This window comes from Solanum verrucosum, unplaced genomic scaffold, assembly GCF_900185275.1.
Source record: "Solanum verrucosum unplaced genomic scaffold, falcon-dt-bn FXZP01000088.1, whole genome shotgun sequence".
Taxonomy (NCBI): Eukaryota; Viridiplantae; Streptophyta; class Magnoliopsida; order Solanales; family Solanaceae; genus Solanum; species Solanum verrucosum.
The window spans coordinates 251,856-269,095 of record NW_026020077.1 but is presented as its reverse complement, the minus strand read 5'-3'; the positions used below and the strand labels follow the sequence as shown (position 1 = coordinate 269,095).

The 17,240-nt window shown below is 33.0% G+C and overlaps 3 protein-coding genes across 3 annotated transcripts in view; all 3 read left to right on the top strand.

The window, feature by feature from the left end:
* The window catches only part of LOC125824139 (aspartic protease inhibitor 10-like), a 112,346-nt gene extending 98,394 nt beyond the window's left edge, over nucleotides 1-13,952 (top strand). Inside the window, exon 2 of the mRNA XM_049503500.1 lies at nucleotides 13,904-13,952. The gene's annotated coding sequence lies outside the window, so the exon portion shown is untranslated. The remainder of the gene's footprint in view (nucleotides 1-13,903) is intronic.
* Nucleotides 2,111-3,033, top strand: LOC125824005 (secreted RxLR effector protein 161-like). Its single transcript, XM_049503365.1, has 2 exons — nucleotides 2,111-2,794; nucleotides 3,004-3,033. Exons 1-2 carry the CDS (start codon nucleotides 2,111-2,113, stop codon nucleotides 3,031-3,033), a joined length of 714 nt encoding a protein of 237 aa, XP_049359322.1.
* Nucleotides 13,151-13,952, top strand: LOC125824128 (aspartic protease inhibitor 10). Its single transcript, XM_049503489.1, has one exon. It carries the CDS (start codon nucleotides 13,187-13,189, stop codon nucleotides 13,847-13,849), a length of 663 nt encoding a protein of 220 aa, XP_049359446.1. The 5' UTR covers nucleotides 13,151-13,186; the 3' UTR covers nucleotides 13,850-13,952.
* Nucleotides 13,953-17,240: the final 3,288 nt, after the last annotated feature.

Sequence of the window (17,240 nt, the reverse complement as noted above, 5' to 3'; positions counted from 1 at the left end):
ATATATTGCAGATTTTAACTACAATTTGCTTTCAGTCTCTAAACTGACTAGAGAACTCCAATGTTGCATGGTGTTTTATCCTGATCATTGCATACTGCAGGACTTTCACACTGGGGAGGTGAATGGGACTGGTAATCTAGAAAATGGTTTATACTACTGGCCACACAATATTCATTCTACTGTTGCTCCCTCATCTGCATTGAGCATTGTGGACACTGTTGACTTGTGGCATAAAAGGTTAGGACACATTCCTCACAAGATCCTACAGCAAATGCATATACCACAACTCTCCAGTACCTCCAGATTGTCACCTTGTACTGTCTGTCCTTTAGCAAAGCAAACTCGGTTGCCTTTTCCTCAAAGTTCTAATAGATCCAATAAAGTGTTTAATTTGATTCATGGTGATGTTTGGGGTCCATATAGGACCTCCACTTATGATGGAAATAGATATTTTCTTACTTTAGTAGATGATTGTAGTAGAATGGTATGGACATTTCTCCTCAACCTGAAAAGTGATGTATTCATTGTATTGAAAGATTTTCTTCAACTAATACAAGGCAGTTTGGTGGTTTTATCAAGGTATTCAGAAGTGATAATGGTTCAGAATTCTTTAACTCTCATTGTAGTGAATTGTTTAGAACATCTGGTGGTAGTAGAGAGGAGACATAGACAAACTTTGGAGGTTGCCAGGGCTATTAGATTTCAAGCTCATTTACCTATCAGATTTTGGGGTCTCTGTGTTCAAAATGCTGTTTATTTGATCAATAGAATACCATCCACTGCACTGTCCGAAAAATCTCTTTTTTCTGTATTTTTTGGAAGAGAACCCTTTTTACAACACCTTCGAGTTATAGGCTGCTTATGTTTTGCTGTTAACCATAATACTCATGGTGATAAGTTTGCTACAAGATCTATTCAGTCAGTTTTTATGGGTTATTCTACCACACAAAAGGGGTACAGACCGTATAATTTGTCCACCAAATTTTTCTTTATTAGTAGGGATGTCATCTTTAGAGAAGATGAATACCCTTTCAAACATATTCAGGCTGCGATTTCTGGACCTTTTTTTAATGATACTTCTGACATGTTTGTTTATGATGATTATCAGAATTCCAGTGTATTGCCTGAGGTGTCTGATCTCTCTCCCTCCTTAGATATATCACCTGTTCCTGTTTCCTCATTTCCTACTCAGTTTTCACTGCCATCACCATCTGCAGTATCTTCTCCTAACACCATTGAGCCAAACCTTAGGAGGTCAACTAGATCATCTAAGCCTCCTGGATGGTTGCATGGTTTTGTTCATTCTGTCTCTAGCACTCCTTCACACCCTCAGCCTTGCTCCACTGCTCATCCTTTATCTACATATATGTCTTATGCCTCTTTATCCCCATCTTACTTCTAGTCCTTGTGTAATTTTTCTGCTGTACAAGAACCTACTTCTTATGATGAGGCTCTGCAAAACACACTCTGGATCCAAGCCATGGAACAAGAATTACAGGCTTTACATGACAATCACACTTGGGACTTGGTTGCATTACCCCCAGGAAAGAAGGCTATCAGGTGTAAGTGGGTTTATAAGGTGAAGTTTAATGCTCAGGGCGAGGTTGAAAGATACAAAGCTCGCCTAGTCGCTAAAGGTTACACACAACAAGAAGGTTTGGACTATCAAGAGACCTTTTCTCCAGTTGTCAAGATGGTGACTGTGAGAGTTGTTCTTTCTTTGGCTGTCATGCATGGTTGGACTTTACATCAAATGGATGCCTTTAATGCTTTCCTTCAGGGTGATTTAGTTGAAGAGGTCTACATGGTTCCCCCTCCCGGCCTACTTAAACAGGGGGAGTTGTACAAAGTTTATCAACTCAAAAAATCACTCTATGGTTTGAAACAAGCTTCTCGACAATGAAATTTAAAACTTTGTGAAGCACTTATAAGTTCTGGTTTCATCCAGAGTCACCATGATTATTCCTTGTTCAGCAAACGTTATGGTTCTGATTTGGTTCTCATTCTAGTTTATGTGGATGATCTTTTGATCACTGGCTCATGTTCTCAGTTAATTCAGGCTACCAAGCTTATGCTTCAGACTCATTTCAAGATCAAGGACTTGGGGGAGATGAGATACTTCCTTGGTCTTGAAATTGCAAGAAATAAGGATGGTATCATGGTAGGTCAAAGGAAATTTGCTTTGGATCTTATATCAGATTTTGGTCTTGCAGGGACCAAACCAATTAGCACTCCTTTGGAAGTCAATCAAAGGTTCACTAGTCAGGACTTTGACATGAATTGTGAGTCTCATGAACCACATGAAGATGTAATTCTTAGTGATCCCACAGGCTATCAGAAACTAGTTGGTAAATTGTTATACCTCACCATGACAAGGCCAGACATCAGTTATGCAGTACAGAATCTTAGCCAGTTCATGCATAAGCCTAAGAAATCACACATGGAGGGGGCATTAAGAGTGATCAGGTACCTAAAAAATGCACCAGGTTTGGGAGTTATGCTGTCATCAAAGGCTTCTAAACAACTTTCAGTTTATTGTGATGCTGACTGGGCTACTTGTCCTATGACAAGGAGATCTGTGAGTGGTTTTGTGGTGAAGATTGGAGACTCTTTAATTTCGTGCAAATCAAAGAAACAGAACACTGTATCAAGGAGCTCTGCTGAAGCAGAGTATAGAAGCATGACTAATGCTGTAGCAGAAGTTGTGTGGCTAGTAGGTCTATACAAAGAATTGAAAGTGGAGCTGGAGTTACCAGTTAAGTTGTTTTGTGATAGCAAAGCAGCACTTCAAATTGTTGCTAATCCTATATATCATGAAAGGACAAAACACATAGAGATTGATTGTCACTTTATTCGAGAAAAAAAACAAGAAGGCCTTATCCAAACAGATCATGTACCTTCCAAGATGCAACTAGTTGATATATTGACAAAGGGTTCGGGGAGGACTCAACATGATTTTCTACTATCCAAGCTGGGTGTATACAATTTATTTGCACCATACAGCTTGAGGGGGAGTATCGAAGACGGCAATAGTTAGTTAATAATTAGTCAGTTAGTTAGTAGTCGACTGACGTGGCAGAGTAGTTAGTTAGGATTACGAATTAGTTGTAACAGATTGTAACAGTTAATTCATGTAGGAGTACAGGTGTATGAAGTGATGTATATATATTTGCATAATGCTCAGTTGAGCTCATTCAATACAATACACATTTTATTTTACATTGTTGGTTATCTTCATCCTCTCATACGTAATCTCAGCATCTCCATTGAAGGAGTTAACATAAATAATTGGGGCTATTTTAATAGTTTTACAATTTATGAGATTCTTATGTTTATAAGAAAATATACAACACAAAAATTTCATATCGTATGTTCAAACAGAATTTCAATTTCATCTTATAATTTCATATTTTGCTATCATGATATGATATCATATCGCATGGCCAAATTGGGCCTTAATTTGTATGGCATACGTAAGTCCTTAATTTGTGGCACGTTCTAAACATGAGTACTTATTGTTCCCTAGTGGTAGTCGACTAGTCGATGTCCATCCTTAAAAGTTGTCGGACATTTATTAGTTGATTAAAGAGCACAACAGTACATGAAAATCAATACAGTATCATTTTATATAATCATTTTTTTTAACACAAAGTTTATACCATAAAAACAATTTCATATAGTTTGAAAATATTTTTAACCCTTTCTGATTTTATCTTTTCCATCTAGTACTAGTACATTTATTTCACGTGGCTTCATCAGACTAATTTATCATTATTGACAAGTTCACTTTTTACAATATATACTCTCTCTCTCCCTTTCTATTTAGATTGCAGACTAGATACGATTTATTTTTTTAAAGTAAAAATATATATGATTCAAAACCAGCCTTATAAATTATTTTGTAAATTTCGAGAGGTAAAAAGGCATTTTTCTTCATAAAATAATCTTTAAAATAAGGTGTTTGGATAGTATTTTTGAAAGGAAATATTGAAGGGGATTCTGGAGAATAGCAAAAGCTTTTTTAAAAGATTAAAAAGTAGTTTTTCTCCAAATTAAAAGTACTTTTTTTAAAAAAAAACTTATATCTTATAAAATTAATTAAATTTTTTTTCATGACAAATTAGTTAAATCATATTTTTCTTAAATAAATGACAATTTGAAGGCAAATTTTTGTAATTATTGCTTTATTTTTCTCTCTTTTTTTCTCTAGCTATAATGACTCGTAGATAAACTCTCTCATATGACGAGGTGTTTTGATACAAGAAAATATATTTCATCTGGTCCAATTTGTGGAACAATTCGAATTTTGAAAGTCAAAAAGTTTAATTTCTACCGTAAATTAAAACATGAAACTTTAAATTTTTAAAAAATAAAATACATATTCAAACACTACATAAAAAGTACATGTAGGTCACAATATTTAATAATTAAAGATATTTAAAACATATAGGAAAAAATTTACGAACAAAGAAATACTTATTTGAATTCTCGAAATTAAAGAAGTGCAACACAAAATGAGATGAAGAAAAATAAGTAATGTTTGATAAGGAATTTATTATAATTGAATGAGCATTTAAATAATTTACTTGTAATAACGACCACGCTAAGGACCACTAGATATTCGTGTTTAAAACATGGCAAGGAATATGAGAGTGACCACTTTTTGGTTCTTGTGAATAATATTGTTTGGTTCAAAACGAGCCTTATAAATAGTTTGGATAAGCTTGAATATAGAGCTTTATAATACTTCTATATTTATTTTTAAAAAATAAGTTGTTTTGGAAGAAAATAATTAAGTGCTTTTAAAGAATTAGCAAAAAAATATTCAAAAACTAAAAAAAATTGTTTTTCCTCAAATATATATATATATATATTTATTGATTAAATAAGAATATACATAATAAAGGACAAATTAGTTAACTATTCTATAAATAATACTTATAAAAAAATAATTAAGTGCTTTTAAAGAATTAGCAAAAAAATATTCAAAAACTAAAAAAAATTGTTTTTCCTCAAATATATATATATATATATATATATATATATATATATATTTATTGATTAAATAAGAATATACATAATAAAGGACAAATTAGTTAACTATTCTATAAATAATACTATAAAAATAAAGGAGAAATAATTAAGCACAATCATAAGGATAAATTTCTTAAGGATAATGCAAGCATTGTTGCTTGCAAATCCATTTTCGTAAGGGTAAATTTCAAAGTTAATGTGCTTTAAATGTTATTTTCTGAAAGTATTAGGATTTAGGAGTATTGTTTAGGTCAGTTTAATTAACCCACAACACCATAGGGATCAATAGACAATATGTTATTTGCGACAAATTTTCACGTATAAAAAATAAATTTCATGTGCTTTCAGATGCTATTTTCTAACAATATTAGGACTTAGGAGTATGTTCAGGGCAGTTAAACCCACAACAACATAGGGATCAATATACATATGTTGTTTGCAACAAATTTAAATATATGAAAGTTAAATTTCAGGCACAAATAAAATATGAAGAAGAAAAATATCCCATTAATAAATAGTGTGCATATAATTATGTTCTTCCTTGATGTTTCTCTCTAAATTTTTCCATAATTTTAAGATTGTTAGTGACGTATTTCTCTAATTATGATAACATAAAACTCCTTACGACTTATTTGATAGCTAGCAACAATATGCGGTGACTTTAACCAAGACAATATTTGATAACAAAATAGAATCACATAAATATAATGTTGGGTGTGTGAACAAAATTTCGTATAAAAAATAGGAAAGAAAAAGTGAAGGGATCAATGTATACACTAAAATGAATCATGCATTTATGATCTAATTTTGTTGCCCTCATTTATTAGGTTTATGTGCAAATTAAAGTACAAGTGCTTGGAATTGGTAAACCATAAAAATAAACTTATCTCTGTTATAAACATAGCATATCCAGCAAAAAATTACAGAACCTAAATATTGTCTCTTTCCTCTCTACTTTTAGAATGTAGAATACATTTTATTAGAGTTATTAGTCATAATTACTAGAGTTATAACTGTTGCTTACTTATTATACTAAGAAGAATTTATTGGATTCTATGTTAGATATCTTGAAGAAGATATCTTGAAGAACAGTTCCCTTTGATTAGGAATGTTCTAGACATAAAGAAGAAGAATTAGAGAGAATGAGAAATGAACTTCATTGCTTAAGAGAAAAATAAATGAATCAGTAATGTGCTACATTTATACAAACTAAGTAGGAATCTTGTTGTAACTAATCTAACCGGCTCTTTACTAACTAACCCTCTAACTTCTATTAATTACATACAAACTCTTACTAATTACATGTAGGTCCTATGTAATACCTTCTTCAATACTCCCCCTCAAGTTTGAAGGTATGAACAAATTTAATACACCAAACTTGGACATTAAGTATTCATGTTGAGACTTCCCCAGACCTTTAGTTAATATATCAGCTTCTTTCTCCTTAGTATTCAAATACTTTGTTTTCACTAATCCTTGTTGTATTTTCTCCCTTATGAAATGGCAATCCAATTCAATATGTTTTGTTCTTTCATGAAGAACTGGATTTACTGCAATTTGAATTGCTGACTTGCTATCACAGTGAATAGTCACAGGAATTTGAACATTAGCACCTAGTTTTTTGAATAACCTCACTATCTAAACAACTTCAGCTACAACACTTGCCATGCTCCTATATTCTGCTTCAGCTGAACTTCTAGATATTGTTCCTTGTTTCTTTGACTTCCAGGATATTAGTGAATCTCCCAGCTTCACCATAAAACCAGAAACTGATCTTCTAGTATGTAGGCATGCTCTCCAGTCTGAATCACAATATACATTCAGTTGATTGTTTCTCTTGCTAGATAATAGGACACCTAGTCCAGCTTGTCCTTTTATGTATCTCACAACTTTGAGTGCAACATTAAGATGAGACTGCTTAGGTTGGTGAAGGAACTGACTCAAGGTTTGTGTAGCAAAGGCAATGTCTGGTCTTGTGACATTTAGATATAACAGTTTGCCAACTAACCTTCTATATATTGTAGCATCTTAAAGTAGTTTATCATCCTTGCCTTTTCCATTTATTTCATTATATTCTCTGGTTGTCAACTGGACATAAGGATCAAGAGGGGTGGCAGCTGGTTTTGCTGCTCCAAGGCCAGCTTCAGAAATAATTTCCAATGTGTACTTTCTTTGATGCATAACAATACCTGCTTGTGACCTTGCAAATTCAATCCCAAGAAAGTATCTGAGGTCTCCTAAATCCTTCATCTTGAAGGTATCTTGGAGGATCTTTTTGGTGTGTTGGATGAGTTTAAGATCATTACCAGTAATCATCTTATCATCCACATACACAAGAATTAGTACTAGTGATATACCAGTCATTTTAATGAACAATGAGTAGTCCAAAAGACTTTGAACAAAACCAAGTCTGATAAGAGCTTCAGTGAGTTTTACATTCCATTGTCTAGGAGCCCGTTTCAACCCATAGAGGGATTTATTGAGCTTACATACAGGTTTCCCCCGATGCACAATGAATCCCTGTGGAAGCTGAAATCCCTGAGGCAGAGTCATATAAACTTCATCAAAAAGATCTCCCTGAAGAAAAGCATTGGAGACATCCATTTGATGAACATGCCAGTGTTCAGAAGCAGTTAGAGCTAACACACTCCTGATAGTGACCATTTTCACAACTGGAGAAAAAGTCGCATGGTAGTCTAAACCTTCCCTCTGATTGAACCCTTTGGCAACTAGTCTAGCTTTAAATCTCTCAACTTCTCCAGAAGCCTGATACTTAATCTTGAATATCCACTTACATCCAATACCCTTTTTGTGAGAAGGTAAGGAAACCACTTGCCAAGTCTTATGATCCTCCAAGGCTGATATCTCAGCCTGCATTGCCTCAACCCACCTAGAGTCCTTGCAAGCTTCCTCAAAAGTGGTAGGTTCAACATCAGTCCCAAAGGAAGAAAGAAAGGCCTTGTAAGAGCTGGATAAATGATCATAGCCAATATACTGATCAATGGAGTATGATGGCTTGACAGGACTGAGTCGAACATAGGCAACATAATCTTGAAGCCATAATGGAGCTCTGCTGATCCTGTGAGACTTCCTCTGAGCAGGAACTTCAAGTACAGGCACAAAAGATGACACACCTGATTCCTCTATAGGCACTGAACCAGGATCATAACGAGGATCATGATCAGATGGTATATGAGTAGAGGGAAACAATTACCAGGAACTAAATGTAGGTACAACAAAAGGGAATATAGACTCTCTGAATTCAGCATCTCTGCTGAGGAAGAAATTCTTATCTCGCATGTTATACAACAAATACCCTTTTGTAAGATTACTATAACCCATATGAATACCAATCACACATCTAGGGTGAAATTTATTAGTGATGTACATGTTTTTGGCATAACAAAGGCAACCTAAGACTTTCATATGTAAAAGAGAAGGTTTCTTCTTGAGAAACACCTCATAGGGTGCTTTCCCATGTAACACAGGTGTAGACAACATGTTGATATTGTATGCAGCACTGAGAATGCATTGACCCCAAAATTTGATTGGGATATGACCCTGAAAACTGATTGCCCTTGCCACTTTAAGTATATGTTTGTGTTTCCTTTCAGCAATCCCATTCTGTTGATGAGTATGAATGCAAGTCTTTTGATGACTAATACCCAGACTGGTAAGCAATTGATAACACTTAGTATTGACAGACTCTGACCCATTATTAATTCTAATGGATTTAACAGCAAAGTTAAATTGAGTTTTGACCAAAGTAAAGAAGTTTTTCAACACAACACAAACATCACTTTTGGATTTTATTAGAAATAGCCATAGCATCCTAGTACAATCATCCACTATGGTAATAAAGTATCTGTTACAATCATGTGGGAGTGTTGAAAGGACCCCAAACATCTATATGTAACAACTGAAAAGGAATAGAAGAAATGGAAGTGCTATGAGGAAAATGAAGTCTATGTTACTTAGCTAAATGGCATACGGTGCAGGTGTATACAAAATGAGAACATTTACTGGTAGAAAAATCAAGAGTATGAGTTAACACACTGGATGATGTGTGTCCTAGCCTTTGATGCCACAATTGAATCTGAGAGTCTGTTGAAGAATAGGCAGCAGCCGTGTGTGCTAAATGTGACTGACATTGTGTGTTTGTGGAGTAAGTATGAGAAAGGAGATGATAGAGCCCAACATGCTCCTTACCAATCACCTTCACCTGCCCACTTGAGAGGTCCTGAATGACAACAAAGTCAGGAAAGAAAGACACAACACATTGCAGGTCTTTAGTCATTTTTTACACAGATAGTAGATTGAACTTAAACTCTAGAATAAGGAGAACATTATTGAGAGTATCATGTTTAGTCAAACTACTTGAACCAGTGTGTGTGATATGAGTAGTGGTGCCATTTGGTAATTGTACAGTTCTAGGATTATTTGGTGAAAAAATGTGTTTCTGAACAAGCATATCAGCATGTGGTGTCATGTGATTTGTGGCTCCTGAATCTATAATCCAGTGCGTGTGAGTAGAATGACTTGTGAGTGCAGTAGTTGTACCTGTTGTGGGATATTCCTGAGCTAAATTTGCACTTGAATGAGATGTAGATGGTCCTTCAGTACCTTTATGTACATTAGTTTGTCCAAGCATAGTTAAAATCTGGTTATATTGTTCATGTAAGACAGTCATTCCTCTTTGGTAATCAGTTTGATCAGCCTGACTATTTCACCTCCCATAACCTTGGCTTCCACCATGATTCCCTGGACTCACATATCCTTGGCTTCCACTATGATTCCCTGAACTCATACCTCTGTTGTGATCAAGGTCAGATCTATGGTTGTGTTCAGATTCACTAACCACATTATTGGCAGCTGGATACTGTCTCATTTCGTTAGGAGGTTTGCCCCTCCCAGTGTTAGTAGAGAATTGTCATTTCTTCTTCCTTTCATACCCAGGGGGATATCCATGAAGCTGATAACAAATACCTTGAGTATGACCTGTGTGTTTGCAGTAATCACAAAAGGCATTTGGATCATAGGTAGAGGTGTGTGATGGTCTTGACCTAGGCACTAATTGTGTTGAATTTCGACTAATGAACAAAACATTCAACTCAGACGAGCTAGCAGATGATTGTGAAATGTTTCGTTGACTTTCCCTTTCAATTAACATAAAATAAGTCTTATTGAGAGATGCTAATGACATCATCATCAAGATCTGTCCTCTAGTTTGTTCATATGATTCATTAAGACCCATAAGGAATTGCAATAACTTCTGATTATGCACAAATATAACAAATTCTCTCGAGTTTGCACAGTCACAGGCAGGAACTGGTGCTAAACTATCAAACTCTACCCACAGTTCATTTAATCGAGCAAATTAGACTGAAATTGAACTTGTACCTTAACTAATTGTGGCAATTTCTTTATGAAGCTGAAAAATATGACTTCTATCAACCTTATCATATCGTTCTTGGAGATTCTTCCACACAGCAGTTGCATTTGTGGAGTAAACAATTCCTCCAAGTAATTCCTTTGACACACAGTTCATAATCCATGAAAGTACAATTGCATTACACATTTCCCATAGAATTGTCAAATTAGGACCATACACCTCCTTTTTACATGAACCGTCAATGAATCCCAACTTATTACGCCCTAGAATTGCAATCTTCATAGCGCGACTCTATACAGAGTAGTTATCAGCTCCGATTAGTTAAATTAAACTAAGTAATACTCCAGAATTGTCAATTGTATGTAAAAACAGAGGATGATTGTGACTTAACTTCTCAGGTAACTCATTGTCCACATTCGCCATAGCTTCACCAGCGAGATGAGTAGTACAATCAGTGTGTGTTTAGATTAGAAAGCAGTTACAGCAGTAATCGATCTGCTTTGATAACATGTTAAATTAGGTCTTAGGCCTAACTCACACCCCAAAAGCTAGCTCCAAGGGAGGAGGATTACACAAGCCTTATAAGGAGTCCACCCATCTCATTAACCACCGATGTGGGACTTTGTCATTCTTTAACACCCCACCTCACGCCCAGTGCTTAGCATCTGGTGCGTGGGCAATTTTTTATTTTAGGGGCCCCAACATTGGGTGAGACGAGCCCTGCTCTGATACCATGTTAGATATCTTGAAGAAGATATCTTGAAGAACAGTTCCCTTTTATTAGGAATGTTCTAGACGTAAAGAAGAAGAATTAGAGAGAATGAGAAATGAACTTCATTGCTTAAGAGAAAAACAATTGAATCAGTAATGTGCTACATTTATACAAACTAAGTAGGAATCTTGTTGTAACTAATCTAACCGACTCTTTACTAACTAACCCTCTAACTTCTATTAATTACATACAAACTCTTACTAATTACATGTAGGTCCTATGTAATACCTTCTTCAATATTCGAGAGATTAAATACATATTTATCAATAAAATATCTTTAAAGATAATGTTCTTAACACTCCTCAAAGTTGGATAACATTAAAATTGGATTTGGCTCCCCTCCATTACCCTTTTCCTCCATTTCGTCAAGTACACGTCTAAATGAAAGACATGTGTACTATTTAATTGTCAAAGGTCAAGATTATGTTGCATTAACTAGTATCATAACCATAGTTAAGAAATAAGTTTTGAACAAATAATTTCTTAACTTTGATAAGAAAATTATTCCTACAAATATTAGAACCGTTTGATTTTATTTTATATTTCTATATTCAAATATTTATATTGTACATTATTTAATTGCTTCCTATTCTAGCAAATTTATTCTTTAATATTAGGTTGAGAAGTAAAAAATGCATAATTAGGCTACTGTGAAAGTATTAGAATTACAAATGTGAAATATTAGATTGAAATAGAAATCATATAATAAAAATGGGAAGTAAAAAATGCATAATTAGAATTACAAATGTGAAAGTATCAAAAAAAAAAAATCTTTTAAAAAATAAAATAAAAGAAAACATCAATTTAAAGGCAAAATATTTTGTAAGACTACTGTTAGGCTAAATAAACTAAACGTTGTTATCATTTTAATATTTAAATATAAAATAAAATTAATGATATAAATATATGGATAGTGGATATCAAAAATTGAGAAGAATTAATTATTTTTACTAAATTTGGAGAGATTTTTTTCCAAAACTTATTCACTTAACTATGGTTATGATACTAGTTAATGCAATATAATCTTGACCTTTAACAATTAAATAGTACACATGTCTCTCATCTAGATGTGTACTTGACGAAATGGAGGAAAAGGGTAATGGAGGGGAGCCAAATCCATTAAAATTATGAAAAGAAGAAGAAATTATGAAATGGGAAAAAGTTATTTTCATAGATTTTTTATTTGAGAGATCTTGGAGAGAATGATGTATTTTTGGGGAAGGATTGTTTTTTTTAAAAATATTTTAATTAATTTTCGGATATTTGCCATCCACAAATATGCTACCAATAAAGAAAGAAAGAAATACAGAACTCTCATGAGGTGGTTTCTTTAAGTAGATTTAGATTGCACTAGTTATTGGACAAGATATTTCTTTTTATAAAGAAAAAGCCAAAAAATATATGATTCAAAACGAGCCTCATAAATTGTTTGGTAAAGTTTGAGAGGTAAAATTATTTATCTTTAAGATAATTTTTTTGAAAGAAAAGGAGGTAAGTTGAAAGAAATCAAACTTAAAAGGGAGATTTATGTTGCTTTATTTTTTATCTTTTTTTTCTAGGTATAATGACTTGGTAGGTAAACTCTGTGACTTGACAGATTTTATTGATAAAAGAAAACATATTTCATCTGGGTCAATCTGAGGAATCGTTCGAATTTTGAGAGTCAAAATAATTTAACTTTGACAGTAAATTTGGACATGAATTTTAATTATACATATTTGACACCATATAAAAAGTACATTTATGTCACACTAATTAATAATTCAAAATTTTATGATAAAAAACTTATTTGTATTCTTGAAAATTGCGAGAAAGAAAATAAATATTTTTTGGTAAAGATTTACTCCATTATAATTGGTTGAGTAGCTACTCGGACCACTACATGTTTAAAACATGGCAAGGAATATGAGTGTGTGATCACTCTATAAATAGAAGGCTTCATTAGTATAGAGAAAACACAAAGCAATAAAATCAGTAGCTTAAACAAGATGAAGTGTTTATTTTTGTTATGTTTGTGTTTGGTTCCCATTGTGGTGTTTTCATCAACTTTCACTTCCCAAAATCTCATTGACCTACCCAGTGAATCTCCTCTACCTAAGCCGGTACTTGACACAAATGGTAAAGAACTCAATCCTAATTCGAGTTATCGCATTATTTCCATTGGTAGGGGTGCCTTAGGTGGTGATGTGTACCTAGGAAAGTCCCCAAATTCAGATGCCCCTTGTCCAGATGGCGTATTCCGTTACAATTCCGATGTTGGACCTAGCGGTACACCCGTTAGATTCATTCCTTTATCTGGAGCAAATATCTTTGAAGATCAACTGCTCAACATACAATTCAATATTCCAACAGTGAGATTGTGTGTTAGTTATACAATTTGGAAAGTCGGTATAAATGCATATCTAAGGACGATGTTGTTGGAGACGGGAGGAACCATAGGGCAAGCAGATAGCACCTATTTCAAGATTGTTAAATCATCAAACTTTGGTTACAACTTATTGTATTGCCCTATTACGCGCCCCCCTATTCTTTGTCCATTTTGTCGTGATGATGACTTCTGTGCAAAAGTGGGTGTAGTTATTCAAAAAGGAAAAAGGCGTTTGGCTCTTGTCAACAAAAATCCTCTTGATGTCAACTTCAAGGAAGTCTAGCTAGACTATATGTTTTAGCTACTATGTTATGTTGTAAAATAAACACCTGCTAAGGTATATCTATATATTTTAGCATGGCTTTCTAAATAAATTATCTTCTTTATCTGGAGCGTTTGCTTATACACACAATATAGAAATGAAGGGTAAAAGAATCGGGCGGGTCTATACAGGACGGGGCAGAGCGAATTGAAAATTTAAAATATTGCTAGTCAAGCCGGGGTGGGGGCGGATTAAATTTTTTTACGGATTAAACTCAATCTGGTCCGATTTCGTCCTACTTCATCCCATTGCCATTCCTAAACATTAACATTTAAAACATGGCAAATAATATGAGAGTGATCACTCTAGTGGGTACAGCTATTTGCCAATTTGGAAATAGGCGTTTGGCTCCCGTGAACGAGTACGACTACTCACTTAATTTCAACTTTGAGAAGTTCACAACTAATTAACCATTAATGCCTGCTACTCTATATGTTTTAGGGTACATAATAAGGGACTGGGAACCTAAATAGGCCACAAAAACATAAAAGTGACCAAAATAAGCCACTACTTTAGGAAGTAACTAAAATAGGCTTAGTGGAAGAAAAAATTCTACTTTATCTAATATTCTAAACATTTTTCGTTAGTCTCATAACGTGTATATTTTAATAGATAACGAAATTATTTTCTACACTTTATAAAATGAAACTATTTCTTACACTTTATAAAGTAGAACTTTTTCTTACACTTTATAAAGTGGAACTTTTTATTACACTTTTTATAAAGTGGATGGACATTGACCGATAAAGGAGAACGTTGTTGACTAGTCTTAGGCTCCTTCCTAACATAGATTTCAAGTATTGTTAACTTGATTTGATCTATGTAGTCATCTGGAACCCTCAAAAAGTCGATCAACGATTCGTCATTATAGATAATCCACTCTCCAAAATTTACTTGTCCTTGTGATAAAAATGAAGTAGGGTATTTTACGACTATAATCAAATTATAAACAATACTGTTTATACTCATTCTTTTATAAATTGATGAAAGAAATTTATGATATCGGACATTAATTGAATATTTAGCATTGTGTTTGGGAGGACAATTATAATAAACGGTATTTCCATCATGTATAATTTCGACATCCCAATAAATCAAAACTCTAACTTTTGGTTTAGAAGACAATTTTATTTTTGAGATTGAAATGAACAAATATAGAAAGTATGTTGTAGGTGCTACCAGTTAATGTTTGAACGTCCTCCTTAAATAGAGATTGGAGGATTTTTCAGAATAAAAAAATAAAAATACATAGTGTAATAATTTTTTCCGTTTTATGATATGTCAAATCAATATAATTGTATGACAAACACTGCAAAAGAAATAAAAACGTGAAAATATTCCTCTTTGTAAAGTGGAATTTTCTCTTCCACTTTGTAAAGTGTAAGATTTTCTTCCACTTTATAAAGTGTAAGAAAAAGTTCCACTTTATAAAGTGTAAGAAATAGTTCCATTTTATAAAGTGTAGAAAATAATTTCGTTATATATTAAAATATACAGGTTATGAGACTAACGGAAAACGTTTAGAATATTAGATAAAGTGGAATTTTTTCTTCCACTAAGCCTATTTTAGTTACTTCCTAAAGTAGTGACTTATTTTGGTCACTTTTATGTTTTTGTGGCTTATTTAGGTTCCCAGTCCCATAATAAGATTGTTAAAAATAAATTTTTATGTACGAAAAATAAACTCCAACAAATAGACGAGAGGGAGTTGCTCGGATGGTAAGCACCCCTCACTTCCAACTGGAAGGTTGCGAGTTCGAGTCACCAAGGGAGCAAAAGGGGTGGGAGCTCCTAGGGAGGGTAAAAAAAAAAAAACTCCAACAAATAAAATAGGGAAAATTGTATATAATAGCAAATTATTAATTCAAATTAAATGTTATAACCACAGTTTGATTTAATTGTAACCCGTAACAAACTGTTGTCATTCGCCTCTCTACCTGAAATTCTCGCTTGCCAGTCTCTCCCTCGCCTCTCTCAGTTTATACTAACTCAAATGTATAAATTGTGTTTCTGTTTGTATACAACGAGAGAAAATTGTATATACATATGCAAATACATATATCTTCGTCCTATACATTCATAATTATATAATACAAATCTTCTCCGGCCCAGTTCTCTTTTGCCTTTCTCTCTTTCTTGCTTTATACAAACACAGATTATACAAAATACAATGTATAATTTGTGTTTGTATAAAGCGAGAGAGAGAGATTTGATATACAAACGTTTTATTTCGATTCAATTGTATACAAATTCAAATTTTATGCAGATATACAAACACATAAAATTGAATTGAGGGGCTGCGAGCGATTTATACAAACAAGAGGCTGCCAACGACTTATACAAATGAGAGGCTGCCAGTAATTTTATACAAATCTGATGCCCCCAACCATTTATACAATTTGATGCTCCATATAGCAAACATAAAAGTTTGTTATGGAGCACAATTATGCAAACTATAGTTATAACATAAAAATATGATTTTTATGTTTGCTAAATGTGAAAGTTGCTCAATAAAATATGAATATTTTATGGAAAAATTACTGAAATACACGTCTTATGTTTCCCTTATTTCCAATATCCCCTTCTATTTCTAAAAACCTCTAAAATACCTTATTTCTTTAATGTATCTGAGCTACATATTAATGTATCCGAGCCAATATTTAATGTATCCGAGCTACATATTTTTATGCCGTAATTTTACTATCTTTAGCAAAATCACTTTTTGAAATGTTCTAATTATAAAACAATTTGAGAAAAATACTTAGAAAAGAGTCGACACTTAATTTTTTAAAGAAATTAAGAAAACTTAATTTAAAAAGGCTTTAACAGATAAACCTTTAAAAATTTAAAGAAAATTGATAAGAAGTTCTAATTTCTACTCTAAGAAGGTATTAGCACTTAAAGTAACCGCTAACATGCAGTTATCCTATGACTTGACTAAAATAATTTTTTGACCAAGTCTTTGGGAAAGTGATTTAACATAAAAAATAATAATTTACAATATTTGATTAACTTTGAGAAAATAATTAAATAAAGAACATTTTTTATTCTTCAAGCTAAAAGAACTTTAATTGAAACATTTCAATTGAATTACAAGTTATTAGAATTTTAACAAATTTACACTAATTAAACTTATTGAATTGTTTTAAAAATAATAATTTGAACCATTTTGATAAATTAAAGCATGAAACTATTTTAAATCAATTGATAAATAAATAAAAAAAACTTTGATGAACTTTTTGCGAAAATGACTAAATAAAAAAATAAAAAAGAGAACATTTTTGAAGTTCATTTGAGAAAAATACTTTAACTTAAAACTGTTTTAAAATGAGTATAATATGATTAAGTGAAG

What these genes read in the sequence shown, in the direction of transcription:
- LOC125824128 (XM_049503489.1), top strand. Translation starts at nt 13,187, where the DNA reads ATGAAGTGTTTATTTTTGTTATGTTTGTGTTTGGTTCCCATTGTGGTG.
- LOC125824005 (XM_049503365.1), top strand. Translation starts at nt 2,111, where the DNA reads ATGAGATACTTCCTTGGTCTTGAAATTGCAAGAAATAAGGATGGTATC. An exon ending in GCAAAGCAGCACTTCAAATT is followed by an intron (nt 2,795 to 3,003) that starts GTTGCTAATCCT and finishes TGCACCATACAG; the next exon opens with CTTGAGGGGGAGTATCGAAG.